The 13,716-nt window shown below is 35.7% G+C and overlaps 1 protein-coding gene across 2 annotated transcripts; it reads left to right on the top strand.

Annotated features, from left to right (window-relative positions):
* The first annotated feature begins 8,316 nt into the window (after nt 1–8,316).
* LOC106307241 lies at nt 8,317–12,450 on the top strand. 2 transcript variants are annotated; one of them, XM_013744141.1, is made up of 3 exons: nt 8,317–8,381; nt 8,638–8,768; nt 10,680–12,450. In XM_013744141.1, exons 2-3 carry the CDS (start codon nt 8,642–8,644, stop codon nt 11,195–11,197), a joined length of 645 nt encoding a protein of 214 aa, XP_013599595.1. In that variant the 5' UTR covers nt 8,317–8,381; nt 8,638–8,641; the 3' UTR covers nt 11,198–12,450. The 2 variants fall into 2 exon arrangements, with proteins under 2 accessions (XP_013599595.1, XP_013599594.1); XM_013744140.1 differs by lacking the exon at nt 8,317–8,381 and having other exon boundaries at nt 8,391–8,768.
* Nucleotides 12,451–13,716: the final 1,266 nt, after the last annotated feature.

Below are 13,716 nucleotides of genomic sequence, written 5' to 3'. Positions count from 1 at the left end.
CTCAATCCCAGACAGGATATTTTTTTACAATTGGAGGCACCGCCATATCTTGGCGTTCTCAGAAGCAAACACTTGTTGCTACTTCTTCAAATCACGCCGAGATCATTGCACTCCATGAAGCAAGTAGAGAATGTGTATGGCTAAGATCAATAAGCCGACACATCTGTTCAAGCAGCGGGATTGACGAAAATACGGAGCCAACTATTCTATATGAAGATAATGCAGCATGTGTTGCTCAAACAAAGAACGGATATATCAAAAGCGATAGAACCAAACATATACATCCGAAGTTCTTCTCATACACCCAAGAGCTCGAGAAGAATAAAGAGATCGAAGTAAGATATGTTCGATCATGCGACAATGCAGCCGACCTCTTCACAAAGTCACTCCCTACCTCGGTATTCAGAAAACACATCCACAACATTGGAATGCGTCATCAGAAGGATCTATGACTGCTCATTCGAGGGGGAGCTTACGTAGTTGTACTCTTTTTACCTTACTATGGTTTTTCCCATAGGGTTTTCCTGGAAAGGTTTTTAACGAGGCAACAAAGACGTTAAGCGAGAATGGATAGTGACACCGGTCCCCAAGGGAGAGTGTTATAAAAGTCAAATAAAGCAGCCGTATATGTTGAAAATATAAAAGGATGTGGGGCCCGCTGCACTATTTGCACAGTAAATTTCTTTCTATATATACGAACGTTTCGTTCATTGTAAATCGCATCCCTCAACCTTCTCTTCTCTCTATAATAAACTCTTTCTATCAATGTTAAAGATTCTACGGATATAAATCTTGCCCTTATTTAAATTCCCGCGATACAATTAAATTCCAGTTCTTTTTATAACACTTATTGTAATTATTTCTTTCTATCGTTTTTTTGATCTTTTTTATTGTCCCTAGTGTGTCTAAGGAGATTGTGAGATATATAACGAAATCGAAGAAACCATTTATTTTATCAAAAGAAAAGTACAAATATGAATCTATTTTATTAAAATAGAATTACAAATATGAATTCACCGTTAAAACTATCATTTATTTACAAGTCAATGAAGTAATTAATAAACCTAATTTTAAGTTTTTTTGTATTTTTCTAATTTGATAAAATATTTCCTAAATCGAATGTACAACAAATTTTAAATTTAATTAATGTATTAAAACTAAAAATCCATATATTTAGGATCTTCTAAATATGCATAATTTGTAAGTGTCAAAATATTGAAAGATCTTAAGTAGTAAATTTTACCAAATGAATAATAATATACACTAACTTCCTTTTTAATGATTATTAAAGAATAAAAATAGTTATGATTATTAAAGGACAAAACTTCAATATCTTGACGTTTACAATCTACCTTTTTGTGTCCAAGTTTACATTATATTTAACAAAAAGAATTATAAAAATAAATAAATGTTTTATAATAGGGATTAAAACCTAAAATAATTGTAAATTGATTTTTTAGATTTATATTGAAAATTATTATTTTTATTGAAAACACGATTAACATATCTAATTCCAAAATAGTCTTCAATTTCTTTTATATAAATTGTTTCTCAGCTACTTCAGAATTATTTGAATTAAACAAATTTTGCATAATACAGGTTAATATTTTCCTTAAGATCCAATTTTTGTTCATTAGGAAAAATAACCAAAACAAACCATGGATTAAAATTTAAACATAACATATGTACAAATGTTTAAAGTTTGTAAACTATGTACAAAACTAAAATTTTCATTAAAAAAATATATATCATAATTATTTTTGTACTCTTTGAAGGATTATATGGTACTCACTATCTTAGTTGTTGACATAAAATACTTTATTTTGGAAAGATAGATTTACTAATATATACAAAAAATAATGGTGTTTTAATTTATATATATACTCCGTCAATTTCATAATATAAGTAGTTTTACATAAACGCATAAATAAAATTATAATTAAAAAAATAATTTTATATATAATTAGATATTTTTGAACCAATAATAAATAAGTCTATATAGTTTGATTGGCCATACTTAACCCAATAAAAATAGAAGTTACCTAAAAATATGAAAACTACTTATATTTTAAAGCAAACAAATTTGTCTAAAACTACTTATAATATGAAACAAGTGGAGTATATATCAAAATAGTTCATGTGGTTAAAATTATTAATTGATGTATATTATATAATATATCATTTTGATTGGCTTAATATCAAACCATAATACGAGTAATCAACAAATTACAAAAAATTAAAAACCATCAAAGCTATCATGAATGGTATATATTGCAAATTGAACAATTTCATATACAAATACATGTTTGTGCAACCATTATATTTTTTTGTTATGAAAATTTTCATATATCTATTCTATCAAAACAAACGTCCGTGCACTCTAGTTAGGATATTATTTAACAAGACAAGAGGTTAAAGGGAATGTACCATATTTTTGAAAATTAATAATCACTCTGCATGTTTACATATAAATTAAAATATATAAATTATATTTATATATACTGAATTAAGGTCATCTAATATTCAGTAAACAATTCGAACAAGTTTACATATTTATTGGATGACTACGAAACGCTTAAATGTTTAGCTGAATCCAAATGAAGTTCTATGGACCACGGTACTGTATATACCTTTTGCATTATGGATATTAGTATATGTTTATGCGTCTCAGCGTAACCTTTTTTTTTTCACAAAAAAAACGGAACTATGATAAAAATCCTACTGGTTCGGAAAACCAAATCGGTAGCCTGGAATCAACATAAAACACAGCAGAAGAAGAACTTAGAACACTTCATGAAACGTAACCTTTTTTTATTGAGCTTTTTTAAAAGAAAAACAATTGTAATGTAATTGTAAGGCAGCTATGTGCTCATTTATTGATAGCTACCTTGCAATTAGTACTTTCAATGACCCAAACCGAACCAAACCCTTTTTAAAAGCAATTTTTAAATGATCCAAACCGAACCAGGCCCTCAAATTTCATAAGTGGTAAAAGATTTTTATACCCTTGTATATATTATCGACAATTTTTTTTATATGTTTGATCATTTTATTTATATATATATAATTGTATTTTGTTGTTATTATATAATTTTTTTCCGATGGACCGGATCAATTTTTATTAAAAATTGTAAAATTAAACTATAATTAATATATCATGGGTTGACCGGATTGAACATTAAACAAATTATGACACAAAAACCTTAATTTTTTTCCACAAAACACATTCTTGAAAAAGTGAACAGTATTGTTTTCACAGTTGAATTATTTTGACTTTTATCTTCCATATGGTTTTGAAAGGTTTCAGATCAACCATCGAATTGATTCATGTCATTTTAATGGTTTTAGTGCTATGCATAAAGAAAACTTACATTTTTTATGTTATATTTTTTCTTATATGTTAGATTTTTTCTTATATGATATATTTTGAAATTTTTAAAACGACTTTAAATTACAAAAAAGTAAGTTTTGCTTAAGAATACGACTAAAAGCATTAAATGACATGTATCAATTCGATGATTGATCTGAAGCCTTTCAAAATCATATGAAAGATAAAAGTCAAAATAATTCAACTGTGGAAACAACACTGTTCACTTTTTTCAAGAATGTGTTCGGTGGAAAAAAACTAAGGTTTTTGTGTCATAATTTGTTTAATGTTCAATCCGATCAACCCATGATATATTAACTATAGTTTAGTTTTACAATTTCTAATAAAAATTGATCCGGTCAATCGGAAAGAAATTATATAATAATAACAAAAGCCATTGTATATATATATAAAAAAATGATCAAATATATAAAAACAATTGTCAATAATATATACAAGGGTATAAAAGTCTGTTGCCACTTAATGAAACTTGAGGGTTTGGTTCGGTTTGGATCATTTAAAAATTGTTTTCAAATTTAAGGTTACAAATTTTAAAGATAGTATACCCTTTAAGATAATGTATTTTCAATTGATTTTGAAGCTGTCACGTAAGCTAAATTGTGGATAATATGATCATCTAAAAGATCTCCAGGACGAGTAAAAGTGGAGTTTATGTTTCCTACGTAAAAATGATGTCTATGTAATGTGATATATAGTGACATCTAACAAATTAAAAAAATCAAGAAGAACAACTTTCTCAAAACAAAACTTCCTAACATTATATAAACAAACGATCATTCGCAATAACGTTGAAAGAATGAAGTGGTGAGATATTCATCAACCAAAGTATTGATAGATCACATGCAGAATCTCTTTTGCAATAACATTCTTGCAAATATATCACATTTTTATACCTTTCTTTGGTTTATTGTAAATCATCAATCATGCAACTGAACTATAGCACTCGAAGTAAATACTTCCGATCCGTAGAGGTCCAAACATATATTTTTTGTTTAGTTCATTTTTCTTACGTCCTTCCCTTTCTCATATTTGTATTTTCATATCTAAAGTTAATCTCAAATATCCTAGTCTTGTTAATGCTTTCGCACGTTATCCCACTACAAGAAAACATGACCTTAACGACTACAATATTAGTAGTTAGTTGGTCGTAATATGGGCATCACGACCGATTAACTTCGAAAATCGATTGGTCGTTAGAAGGTGATCGTAGTTAATTATTAGAGGCACATTGGTCGTAATATTACGACTAGACATATTAGTCGTAAATCAAACGTAACTTTACGACTCAAACTGTTAGTCGTAAGTTAATCGTAAATACATTAGTCGTAAAGGTGACATACATTTACGTCTCATATATTAGTCGTACACTGGTCGTAACCTTACGACCAATTTACCTCTATGTCGATGTTTATTAGTCGTAAGGTAACGACCACTTTACATCGACTTTAGATGTTCATTGGCCGTAAATTTGACCAACTTTATTTATTTATTTTCGAATTTTGTATTTATTTACGAATTTTATATATTAATTAAAATCAAATATTTAAATTTAGTTTGATTTAATTTTTTTAAATTTGATAAAATTAAGAAAATATCTAACATCAGTAAACATATTAATATCCATAGTATAAAACATTCAAAATAAAAATTAATTAAAACCGAAAAAACTAAGCATTAAGGTTTATTTTGTCTACCGCCAGCAATAACAATATCGTCAATCTGAAAAAGAAAAAAAAAATAGATGGTTATAAACAATTCAAAATTTTTATATAAAAATAATCTAAACCTATTCAAATTCCATCATAATCTAACTTCATCCTAATCTACTTCCATCCTAAACTAATTCCAAACATAATCTAATCACCTAACTAACCACCTAAAACTAAAAAAAAAAAAAACTTACCTAGAGAGAGAAGGAAAGTCGTTGTTAGAGAGAAGGGAATGAGCAACCAAATGGCTTCGCGAGGTCCGAGTATATATAGATTTTTGGTGTTAGTCGTAAATGGGTTGTAATATAACGACCAATGAGAGACTAGCGGTCGTAAAGGAGACGTAAATTTACGACCAATGGGGGACCAAATAATATTACGACCAATTAGGGACTAAATAATTTTTTTATTTACGACCAGTTAAGGACTAATAGTGGTAAAGAATAATTAAAATTACGACCACTGTGGGACGAAGTCCTTTACGACCAATTAGGGACTACCGTTGTAATTCTCCTCCCACTTGTGATCCCAGTATCTTTCTTCTCTTTTTTTTCAAATATTTCTAAAAAATTTTCTCTGATTTGAGAAGCAAACTGATGAGTATTTATAGGAAATTTCGAAAGATATTACGACCATTTAGGGACCATTCAAGCAGTTTAGTCGTAACTGAGTCGTATGTTACGACTAAGTAGGGACCAAAAAGACGACCAATTAGCTTCGACTACTTTATTCCATTCGGGACCAATAAGGGACTATTCTACCAGTTTAGTCGTACGTTAGATGTAAATTAACGACTAATTAGCTTCGAATATGTTTATTCTCATTTTAGATTAGTCTTAACTGAGTCGTACTTTATGACTAATTAGCTTCGTTTTGTGTTTATACCCTAAAACCGAAACCCCAAACCCCAAACATCATAAGTTTTATACACTTCTAAACCCCAAATTACAAAGATTTTTTTTTAAACTAAGTTCATATATAATTGAGCAAACATGATAATAAGTTATATATTATTTGTAATGCAATACAAGGAGTTTAATAATATAATAAAACACAAACACTGTAACATAATCACGTCATAATCAAACTCGTCATCAGAAACATCATCCACTTCATCATTTTCTTCAAATTCATCTTCGTTGGCTTCGTCTGTTGCATCGTCTGGGAGTTCTTCATATCCCTGGTTGTGTGGATCAACAATTAAGATATCATTTGTAGCTTGCTCAGGTACTTCTACTTCGTTTACGGCATCTTCTTGTAAAGGCGGTTGTTCATCAGTCAAGACTCGGCCCCGAGGTGTAACTTTTATAGCGGCTAACCAAGATATTCCAGATTGTCTGATCCTCGGATATGCAATATGTAGGGTTCAAATTAAGATATCATTTGTAGCTTGCTCAGGTACTTCTACTTCGTTTACGGCATCTTCTTGTAAAGGCGGTTGTTCATCAGTCAAGACCCGGCCCCGAGGTGTAACTTTTATAGCGGCTAACCAAGATATTCCAGATTGTCTGATCCTCGGGTATGCAATATGTATGGTTCAAATTTGTTGTACCTCCGTGTAGCATTTATATCAACAACTCCAAACTTGCTATACCGAACACCACTATTGACGGTAGGGTCAAACCAGTCCCATTTGAAGAGAACGTATTTCATCTTCACCAGGCCGGGGAACTCCACTTCGATGATCTCTTGTAAGATTCCATAGAAATCAGTTTCACCTTTCACACATACTCCATAGTTCATTGTTGCTCACCAACTACGTTTCTCGTAAATTGGTCGTTAATCAGATGGTAGCTGGTCGATTTAATTTAGTTGTACATTTTCGACCACATTACGACTACCTGAAAGTGTGGTCGTAAATGCGAAGTTAGTTTACGATCAATTTACAACTAAATCTTTTAGTAGCAAAATTACGTCTAAGTTACGACGGACTTTAACATAGTCGTAAGTTAGACGTAACGTCGAAGTTAATATACAGACTACACATTTGTAGTCGTAAATGGTAGTCGTTACTCTCATGTTTTCTTGTAGTGTCCATGCTCTTCCGTTTAGTCTAGAAAATCAGACTAAAAAAATTAGACACAATCTAGCAATATACTGGAAAAACTTCCATCAAACTGCCTGAAAAGAAACTTAAAAACGATAAACTCAAAAACTTCTTATTGTTCTGTACACCTTGTAACAGGAAACATAAACTCCACTTCTAAAAATTTCGATAAGACAAAAATGATATCCAACAGCTGGACGATAATAATAATTATAATTCTCGACGATCATAAAATATATATAATTTTCGCATATCATAATAGCTATATGTGGTTTTTAGCAAAAAAAAAAAAACAAAAACAATATAACTTAAAATTTTAACATAAAATAATATAAAAATTTAATGAACCTAGAATTGACGTATTTGAAAACAAGGCCGAATTGGTAAGAAAACCATTAGAAAACTTACAAAATAAGCCCATGTTAAGATCTGGTAGGCAAAAAAGTACATTGAGCTTACTATTTCATGCTTTCTCTAATTCGATTGGCAAAAAACTAGGAGTTCTCGAAATTGGACGTTTAGGGTCAGTCAGCTTCAGTTATATTAGACACACTAAGCCCTCTCGATCTTCTAGCAATTTATCGCATTAAATACTTTTCCTCCTCCTTAACTGGGATAACTGTGGGACGCTCGAGTCTTGAATTTCGAAAACAAAAGCCATGCACCAACTTGGTTAGAGATTGTATCCAAGTTTTGTTTTGGTCACTTAATATATATAAGGCTTCGTCTTTGTCTTTTCTGGATTTTTTTTCTTATTCTTTTATGAAGTTTTCTTTATTAATCTCAGTTTCCCCGGTTGCAGCGTACAAACATAAAACCTTAATGTTGACCCAAAGAAAAGAGAATACTATCCATAGAAGGCGTAGGCTATCCGTAACTAAAGCTTTAAATGAAAACGAAGGCAACGTGGTCCATCGGGTTCACTAACAAATTCGTTGACATCATATGGACGCAACCAAAGCTATCCGTAAGTAGAGCTGTCAAATGGTGGCCGCCCATGGGCTTGACTAGTCTAAACTGTGATGGACGGTCCATAGTTGCGACCAAATAACATATGGTTTAATTGGGCTTAAAACCGCTTTCACCCATGGACAATTTGGTCCTGCCAATGGGCTCTGGACGACCCAACCTATTAACAGAATTAGGGTTTTTTATTTTGCGGAAAAAAGAAAGGTGATTCTCCTTCGTCTCGGTTCGCGATTCTGAGCTTTTCTCCTCCATAGCTCGATCTGTGTTTGTGGGTTCATCGATCTTTGTCTCGGCTCGTGATTTCGTTTCGATTTCTCCTTCATCTCTCTCTCGTCTCGGCTCTAGAGAACTTTAGTAGAGAACATGATGGTTGTGATTATGTAGAGAACTTTAGTAGAGAACATGATGGTTGTGATTGTGTAGAGAACGTTAGTAGCGAATAAAGCAAGCTTAAGCTTCTGTTGTGTTATTGCCTATATAAAGGAACTGAGAAGATCACGATTTCAGTTCCTTTATTGTTACAGGACAATGGATTTTGATACTCCAAACCTGGTTGATGAAGATAGCTATTATCTTGAAGACATGGAACATGAAGACAATGATGAGGTCCATGAGGATGATCCAATGCCTCAAGAAAATGGTTCTTCAAAAAGAGGTATCAGTAGTACTGGTTCAAGTAGACGTCGTGCTAAGTGATGGAACAATTTCACTACAGGAAAGAAACATTCTGATGGTAAAACTGATGTCACTTGCAAATACTGTCAGAAGTATTATTGCTTGAATCTGCGTCAAAATGGAACTAATACCATGAATCACCATATGAAGACTTGCTCAAACACTCCTGGAAGTACTCCTAGAAGTACTCCTAGAAGTGCTCCTAAAAAGCTGGATATGGAAGTGTTCCGTGAGATGATTGATGTGGCTATTATTCAGCACAATCTTCCTTACTCTATAGTCGAGTATGAGAAGATGAGAGAAGCCTTCACCTATGTGAATCCGACTATAGAGTTTTTGATGCGCCTTAGTCCGTGGATCAGTACATGGAACCGGACCTGATTGGAGATCAGGCCGATCAGAACAACTCAGCCGAGGTTCGTCTACCTAGCCGTGCCAACCAGGACGATCGTGCCGTGTACCGCCTCGACCCGCTTACATCCGGGATGGAGCTTAGACCAGACCCGCGTCCAGACATCCGAACTGACCGAGCCGGTACGCATTCTTCCCAGCCATCTCGACAAGCCAAAGCCAACAGCCGAGCCAGACTTGACTTGGATCGTGAGGTTTCCCAAAATGATCGAGATTTCTCTCTCTTGGTCCGTTTGGCACGAACCAAGTGTCCTAAAGACCAAACCGATGGACTATCTCTCATGTCCGACACTCTCTAAGATTTCTATCATTCAGATTTCTCTAAGGCACGAATCATCCAGCTTTCTGAAGACTTAGGCCGCATCAGTACACTGCTTGATCACCCGGCGGACTGTCCAGACCGTCCCGCGTTCGTCCAGCTCCTTACCGCGACCACTCCAACTTGGCCGGATGAATCTGGGCATCAGCCGAAGAGTCACTTTGACCAGATCTAATCTGAAGAGTTTATTTGACTGCCTTTCAACATTCTCAGTCAACTTTTTATTTCCTAACTGTTTTATTAATGTCTTTCTTTGACCAAAAGTAGTATAAATATGTAAACTCTTTCTCATAATCAATAAATCGATTTTCTTTCAAAGTTTATGAGTTTATCTATTTGTTCTTCGCTTAGAACAATCTTGTTTCTTGTCGAGTGATTCTCCAAATAAACAAATCTTCCTTTGTTGGTCTTGAACGTAACATTCCAAACCACAATCGAAGCCGGTAGTATCATAAGGTCTTTCCGCAACCTTTTGTGTCGCCTTTCAAACCACCCAGTTCTCTCATCTTTGGCGAATTCATATCCAAAATCCCGTTGAGTGATCCTGTCCGAATCTAGGACGTATCAAAGTGGTATCAGAGCCACTCACCCGGTATCATCTTTTCACTTTCTCATCGTTTCATCTTCTCATCTTCCATTTTCTAAATCTGTTCATCTTCTTCTTTCGATCTCAAATCCGGGCCATCTCTTTACCATCCATTAGATTAAAAAAAAATGAGATTTATATATATAAAAAAAAAAGAGAAAAAAAAATCAAAAAGTTCGATAAGTGGCTAGGTGGTGGAAGAGAAATCCTGCTGGCTGAAGAGAAATCCAGCCTTAGAGTGGTTAAAACGGATTTCAAAACCAAAGTTCTTATCTTTCTGTCTTAAACTACCCCCGTTTTCTTGGAGATCCCAACTTGTTACTAGTCTTGTTCTCTTAGAACTTTGAGAGACAACTTATTGAGTGACCATCCAAATTCCGAGAGAAACACTAAGAGTGGGCGAGATCAAACACATGAGTGTGTGAAGAATTTTGTGTACTAATCTTTTGTGTTAAGCTTTTCAGGAACTATGGAGAGTGAAGAAGATAGGAACCAAACCGGGAATTCTTATGCTGGTTTATCTAACTTGCAAATGAGAGCTCTCAATGATTCTATGGCTAACCTTATGAATGCAGGTTTGGAACAGATCCATCTCAGACTTGATGAGATCCAAAGTAGCCAACCGGCCCGAACTAGAACCAGGCAAGATCGCGCACGGAGGAACGGACAGCCGAATGAAGAAGTCGGAGAGGAAGAGAACGAAGACGATCGTTCCATCAACCGTCCTAGGAGAGGTACCCAAAATAGTGATCAAGGTGATGTCAATCCTTTTGCTAGAACTGAACGAACTGATGAGGGTTTAGGTGGAGTGAAACTTAAGATCCCAACTTTTGATGGTAAAAACAATTCAGATGCTTTCCTTGAATGGGAAAGAAAAATTGAACTTCTTTTTGATTGTCAAAATTTTTCTGAAATGAAAAAGGTTAAATTGGCCGCAACTGAGTTTGTTGGCTATGCTATTAACTGGTATGATCAAGTTGTGACTCACAGGAGAAGGAATGGCGGGCCACCAATCTCTACTTGGGACGAGCTCTCGGCCTTGATGAGGAGACGGTTTGTTATAGAACATTACCACTGGGAACTCCACCAATGACTCAAACGTCTACTTCAAGGAACAAAATCCGTGGAGGACTATCACCAAGAGATGGAGGTCTTGATGCTCAAGGCGGATGTGGACGAGCCCTTAGACGCCACCATGGCCAGATTCCTTTCAGGTCTCAACCGAGACATTCAAGATCGAATGAAGCTTCAGGAGTATGCTAGTATGGAACAAATGCTACACAAAGCCATTCTGATCGAGCAGCAAGCCAAAAGAAAGAACTACTCTAAACCGGCCTTTCCTCCCAAACCTAGTTATCAAGACAAAGGTAAGTCTCCAATCACAAAAAAAATACTTCTTTTAAGACTAATGCCCCGACTCGTGTTGACAAAGGCAAAGCAGTTGAGACTAACAATCGAGCAAGAGACATTCGGTGCTATAGATGTCAAGGCATTGGCCACTACACCAGCAAGTGTCCAAAACAGAAAGTGATGATCCTCTTGGAAAATGGCGAAGTTGAGTCCGAGGACGATAAGGACGATCTAGAGGACAAGGACGACCACGGTCCTATCTTTGATGAGGAAGTAGAATCCTTCGACTACCCACACTAAGGGCCACTTCTAGTCGCCAGGAGAACCATGGACGAAGGCCTTGGTCCGATCTTTGAAGAACACTCGGACACCGACCTAGACCCGGCCTTTGATGAGACACTTGAGCCGATCTATGATGATGAGGACGGACAGCTCGACTATCCAGCTCATGGTCCACTTCTTGTTACCAGAAGAACATTGAGTGTTCAACCCAAAACCAATGAACGAGAACAAAGGGAGAATCTTTTTCATTCTCGATGTTTAGTTTCAGAAAAAAGTTTGTTCTTTGATTATTGATGGTGGAAGTTGCACTAATGTTGCTAGTGATTCTCTTGTCAGGAAGCTTGGACTCGTAACCAAACCACTTCTTTGACATTTCAGATTGGAATGGTTGAACGAAACTGGAGAACAGTATGTACGGGAACAGGCCGCGGTCCCTCTCACTATTGGACGATATGAGGACGAAGTCCTTTGCAACGTCCTTCCCATGGACGCATGCCATATCCTGCTAGGACGACCATGGCAGTTTAACAAGAAGACAATACATGACGGTTACACCAACTGACACTCTTTTGATCATAAGGGAAAGAAAATCACCTTGGTTCCTCTCTCACCGGCCGAAGTCCACCAAGATTAGCTCCAGCTGAAGAAGAGCCGAGACAAAGAGCCCAAACCATCCGAACCTGAGGTATCTCCTAGGAACTCAAACTTCTTTATCAAAGGAAGTCAGGTAAATAAATCCTTATGCTCACAACAGCCGTTTCTTTTGCTTGTTTACAAAGAAACTCTAATGGCTTCCTCTTCTAACATTGCACCGGAAATTCCGAGTGATCTGAAAGATGTTTTGCAGGAATACTCTGATGTGTTTCCAGATGAGAATCCTAAGGGATTGCCACCAGTCCGAGGCATTGAACACCAGATTGACTTCGTCCCAGGTGCGTCTCTTCCAAACTGGCCAGCTTACCGAACCAATCCTGTGGAGACAAAGGAACTTCAGAGACAGATTGGAGAGCTTCTTGAGAAGGGATACATTAGAGAGAGCCTCAGCCCTTGTGCCGTTCCTGTCCTCTTTGTGCCCAAAAGGATGGTTCTTGGCGCATGTGCGTGGACTGTCGAGCCATCAACAACATTACGGTAAAGTATAGGCATCCCATCCCTAGGCTTGATGACATGCTTGATGAGTTGCATGGTTCTTCTGTGTTTTCTAAAATTGATTTGAAAAATGGTTATCACCAAATTTGAATGAAAGAAGGTGATGAATGGAAAACTGCATTCAAAACTAAACTAGGATTGTATGAATGGCTTGTCATGCCATTTGGCCTTACCAATGCACCTAGTACATTCATGCGTTTGATGAATCATATCTTGCAGTCCTTTATTGGCCATTTTGTTGTTGTCTACTTTGAGGATATTCTCATTTACAGCAAGAACCTTGATGATCATAAATTACATTTGAAATATGTTCTTGAAGTCGTTTGTTTGCTAATCTTGGTAAGTGTTCTTTTGGAACAGATCACGTGGTCTTCTTAGGCTTTGTTGTTGGTGCAGATGGACTCAGGGTACACGAGGAAAAGATCAAGGCCATCCGAGACTGGCCCAGGTCGTTGACGTGGGCGAGGTGAGAAGCTTTCACGGCCTGGCCGGGTTCTATCGAAGGTTTGTCCAGAACTTCAGCTCTATAGCCGCCCCTCTCACCGAAGTGATCTAGAAGAACATTGGATTCAAGTGGGAACAAGCCCAAGAAGAGGCGTTCCAGATCCTCAAAGGGAAGGTGACTCAAGCCCCATTACTTGTTCTTCCTGATTTTTGTAAGACTTTCGAAATCGAATGTGATACCTCGGGTGTAGGAATTGGTGCTGTCTTGATACAGGATAGGAAACCCATTGCTTACTTCAGTGATAATCTTGGAGGAGCCACACTCAACTATCCCACTTATGACCAGTAACTGTATGCTTTGGTCCGGGCCCTTCAGACGTGGCAGCA

This window comes from Brassica oleracea, chromosome C8 (assembly GCF_000695525.1).
Source record: "Brassica oleracea var. oleracea cultivar TO1000 chromosome C8, BOL, whole genome shotgun sequence".
Taxonomy (NCBI): Eukaryota; Viridiplantae; Streptophyta; class Magnoliopsida; order Brassicales; family Brassicaceae; genus Brassica; species Brassica oleracea.
The sequence above is the reverse complement of the archived record's forward strand: the minus strand, read 5'-3'. Positions and strand labels throughout refer to the sequence as shown.

Excerpts from the sequence above, each read along its gene's own strand:
- LOC106307241 (XM_013744141.1), top strand. The coding sequence starts at position 8,642 with ATGGATTTTGATACTCCAAACCTGGTTGATGAAGATAGCTATTATCTT. Across the intron at positions 8,769-10,679 it reads AAATGGTTCTTCAAAAAGAG|GTTTGGAACAGATCCATCTC; the intron begins GTATCAGTAGTA and ends TTATGAATGCAG.